Source organism: Cantharellus anzutake (genome assembly GCF_015039405.1).
Source record: "Cantharellus anzutake strain C23 chromosome Unknown EI90scaffold_171, whole genome shotgun sequence".
NCBI classification, from domain to species: domain Eukaryota; kingdom Fungi; phylum Basidiomycota; class Agaricomycetes; order Cantharellales; family Hydnaceae; genus Cantharellus; species Cantharellus anzutake.
In genome coordinates, this window is record NW_024067121.1 from 144,676 (window position 1) to 149,330 (window position 4,655).

General features: G+C 48.0%; 1 protein-coding gene across 1 annotated transcript; it reads left to right on the forward strand.

The window, feature by feature from the left end:
• Positions 1-3,923: 3,923 nt before the first annotated feature.
• On the forward strand, positions 3,924-4,315 carry EI90DRAFT_2814996 (uncharacterized protein; the record flags this gene model as incomplete). The annotated part of the gene is made up of 2 exons (XM_039053549.1): positions 3,924-4,120; positions 4,162-4,315. Coding segments are annotated over 2 exons (351 nt in total), but the record flags the coding sequence as incomplete, so codon positions are not given.
• Between the last annotated feature and the right edge of the window lie 340 nt (positions 4,316-4,655).

Genomic DNA, 4,655 nt, shown 5'->3' on the forward strand with positions numbered 1-4,655 from the left:
GAAGCCTTGTTGGTAGTCTGGTGATTGGTGTACCATGTGGTTGTGGTTGTGGTTGTGGGTTGTATTGGGGACTGGTATGTTGATCCTTGCTATTTCCAGTTGTTTTTACTAGTGAAGCATTTGTATCGGCAAGTTGTTTGGCGATGGTGACTGCATCTGCTTAGGGCCTTCTGGCATTCCCAGTAGTAGCTCATCGTGCATGTGTTGATGTTGAGGTCTGTGGGGAGGTTGTCCAGTTTGGACTTAATTGCTTCTGGGAAGCCCTCCATTTTGTACTTGTCAGTGATGTAACTAGATATGTTTTTGAGGAGGTGGTTGACATTGTTACAAAAATGGGGCTGGAGGCGCCCATTTTCGTCTGTTCTTGGCACAGGAAAGTGGAAAAGGTAGAAGTTGAGCTCATATGATTTTACAATAGATATGGCAGGTGTTGTTATAGATGTTTTCACAGGACATTACTCTCGGGTTTTTGGGTTGATTATTGATTTGTTAAACTTAATACTATACAAATCATGTGATACAGAACCCATAAGAGTCTAAAATGGGAAATTCCCATTTCCATAACAGACATGCTGATGTACTCCATGTTTTTTTGATTGGGGGTGTGTCTACTGCATCCCAGTTCATGTCGGAGGGGTCCCATGTGCTGCCCTTGGGGTTGCTGGTGAGGAGCCTGGGGAGTTACCAGGGGAGTGCACCCTTTTCCTCCTTTTGGTCATGGACAGGATGGTCAGGGCTAGGGCAGATTCTCCCTGGTGACTTGTTTTGGCTTGTGGTCACGATTCTGTTACTTTCATGTACCACATTGTGTGACACAAACAAGTGTCACACACAGTGTTACAAAATGGTGTCACCCATTATGCACTGTGTTATTGTTTCTCCTCTGTGCCATTGATTCATGGCCCACACCTACCAAATCACCCCCACCCACCCCACCCAGTGTTGTTACTGGAACTGTTCATTCCTGGTAAATTCTTATGCCCCCAGGCGCCCCCAAGTACTGGACCGAATTTGGTATGAATAAGTTACTCATGCACAGTTACAGCCCCCAGTGCACTGAGCTAAAAGGAAATAAAAACATGACATGCATACAAAACAAAGTGAGGAACTTGAACAGAGAAAGGAGATTCAACAGTAACATGTACAAGTACAAAGCAAAGTGAGGAACGTAAACAAAGAGATGAAATTCAACAGTACAGATGGAGTAACTACAAATCAGAGGTTCATTCAGAGAACAACAAAAGATAAGGTGGAGAGGGGAGGAGATGGGAAGTGCAAAAAAGGCAGAGATTACTGGGCAGGTGTGGCAGTGATGGTTCACCAGTAAAGTTTGGGAAAGAGCGGCAGGAGGACGTACTCACTGAGAGAGACATGAGTTCAGTTGACAGGGAAGACGGTTGATGCAAGCACCCTTTTATATGCATAGCCTGAACTAGTCGTGAGCACTCTCATGGTGATGGAGGTTCAGTACACACCTCTGGTGTGGTCTGTTCCATGCAGCGGCCCATCAAGTGGCAAAGACTGTGTGTGGTGCTAAGACAGGTGCAGCAGAGTAGGGTTGAGCAGGAGAAGCCTCTGTGTCAGCTGGGCTGGGTCTAATCGTAACCCTGTGATTAGTCTCATGAAATGAAATGATTAAACAACAACTAATCAGGTGTGACTAGGGTTGTAGCGGGAGATGGCCAAAGTGGCCCAGGATGTATTGGCAATGTGCAGCAAACCTGACATGACCTGCATCTCATCAGGTCTATCCAGGTGGCAGGAGGATTGGATGGTGGTTGTAAAGGGATCAACGTAAACATGTCTGCTCACCAAAACTATTAATTGGAACTGGCATCAAATGCTAATCTCCCCAAAAGAGTTCCTTGGATAAGAATCGGGTTTTGGTCAATGTAGATTAGAAAAGCTTCAGAAGACCAGCATCCAATTGCTTGGATGCGAGGCAGCAGCATTCCAGCAAGTGCAAGTGCAGTAGCACCTCCTGAGGTGTCTGTCATGGCCGTGCATTCCGGCCCATTAGCTGCCCATCCTGATGCTGCCCGAGCCCATTCCCGCTACGCGAGCGTGAGTGCGAGCCCCAACCTCAGCCCTATCCTCCCTGAGGACTCCCTGCTCACTCCCCCGCTTGCCCCTAGGCTCCCCTGCACCTGGCCGACTCCCCACAGCCACACCAACCTTCCCACCCTGAGTCCGCCTCCAGCACCATGCCCAGCACAACTCCTCTACCCCCCCCACTTGGCCCCTACGGGGCCGCTACCATTCCTGCACCCGACTCTGGCCCAACTCCGAGTCCAGCGCCGCTATGATACCATCGCCGCTATCGCAGCCCTACGCTCCTTCCTTTATTTATCTGTTATTGTTTGTTTTGACCCTCGGTCATTGCCAGCCGCTATGCGGCCAACCCTGCTCCTTATTCTTGTTTGCTTCCGGACCCTTCGGCCTTTGGCCCGGGTCCGCTTCCATTCATTCTTTCTCCCTATATATATCCTGTATGTTACTTTATTGTACCTTAGCTCTAATATCAATTTGACCACGACCCCTCAAGTCCTGACCCCAACAAGGCAACCCCAGTGAGTCTGAAATGAGGGCCAAGAGACAGCTAGGGGCACAGCACTCCCTTTAGAGTTGCTGAGGCCAAATGCCCTACCCTCGGGCCTTGTTCACGGCATCACGGCCATTGCAGCCTATAGCGGCCCGCTAATGGCGACCTTCAGTGCCGACCCCGGACCAGTGTCTAACAGTGTCCACTGACATTAACATCTGGAACCACCGTGTGCAGTTGATTCAAGAACCATGAGTGTATCAGCACAGTTCCTTCTTGGCCAGCCAGAGCTTGGGTAGATGGGAAAATTTATGGTCGCGAGTTATTAAGTACCAAGCAAGTGCTGACAGTGGGTCCAGCCCATTTTCACCACCATCTAGAATGATTGTAGACACTTCAAAAAAATGGTTGCTTTGCGCATTGGCAAGATAAAATGAGATGTGTGGCCAAGGTGATCTGTTAAAATACACTGAGCAATGGCAGATGGTCTTGTGGAAATCGGTGGAGTCTGGGTCCATGTGTTCCCCCAGCCTCATTAAGCAAAGCCAGCAGGTGAAAACAATTGCAATGAATAAAGTATCGTCATAGGAGGCAGGTTGTGCCAAGCAGTCTCAGAAACAAATGAGGCATCTTCTGTTAGAGCCCTTTTCTGAATGCTCAGGGTGTTGTGTAGCTTCATACAACCACTAAGGCAACATGAAACAAACAACCGTTCCTGATTGTGCAAATCTCTGGCCAGGCCCCTTCTAGTTCCACACAGATCCCCCACAGATAACTCTTGATGGAGGATGGCTGGATGTAGTGGCACATATATACAAGGTAAAACTGGGCGTGAATTCCCTAATTGAAAGTTTTAGCATATACAGCATCCGACAGTGAGAGCCTGCCACAGATTTTCACTGATGCCATGATGATTGGATTGTAAATATTGAATGCATGCAGGAGTTGAATATCGAAAAAGAAGTAGTGGAGTCGGTGTGAATAGCCAAGTGCTTCATCAGTGGCGGTGTTCTAGAAGCAGCCTGGCAAATATCGGAGGCAAACAAAAACAAAGCAGATCACTGTTATCCTGCATATTCCCTCCTGAGCTTGCATCCACATGATACATGTATCTCTAGAGTCTAGCAAGAGCCCTTTGATGACATTATTTGCCTTCAACTGCTTCGCTCTTCACCAGAACAAGTCGTGACCCTGACTGGTGCAGGGATTTCATGTGCCTCAGGAATCAAGGTTCGCAATTTCCCACTTCATTGAAAAGAAGCAGAACCCAGCTGGCCCAGGACTTCCGTTCCAGCACAGGTCTCTACAAGAGTGGTAGTCTCAGGAATGCATTTGCACTCGCATGCAATCTCACATTCCACATGCCAAGGAACAGCTCCAGATGCTGGGCACCTTGTCAGAGCTTTGCCTACATGCACAACCCAATGCAACACACCACCTCCTCGTCCACCTCTTCCAGCTCAAACTCCTTTGCCGCTCTTATACACAAAATGTGGATGATCTTGATGCCAAGGCAGGCCTTCCTCAAATGGATGATAATGGCAGGTGGGCTCATGTTACTCTTCATGGCTCTCTCAAGTATGGTCTTCATATCTGGTGTTCTATCAAGACATGCTCAGGTCATTATACAACCGCACCTTAATGTGTGACATATGTTCCAAGACATGCATGCTTACTCTGGATCATATCACCATGTTCAAAGATGGCATGTACCCTGAATGCACCAGATGCATAGAAGAAGGTGAGACCAGAATCATTTCCCATTCAAAATTGTGTTCTAAGTTACCCTCACATAGCTGCAAGGAAGAAGAGCGATGGACAGAGATGTCACAGCGAACAGGTGTACTTCGCCACCAAATAGTGTATGTTGAGGACAGCCCAGAAGAGGACCCTCTTGCTGAAGAGAAAGGTGTTTTATTGGATCGAATGCTGCTGCCTCACCATGAGTGTTCCTGATACTGGGGACATCACTGGCATTGTCTGGAATCCAGTCCTTTGTGCGAAAGATGAGCAGCTCCATGTGTCGATCAACAGACTTCCAACCTCCATGCCCTGATGGCATTCGCCATTATAATTATCTCGACTTGCTCAAACTCAGAGCCTCAGATGCCTA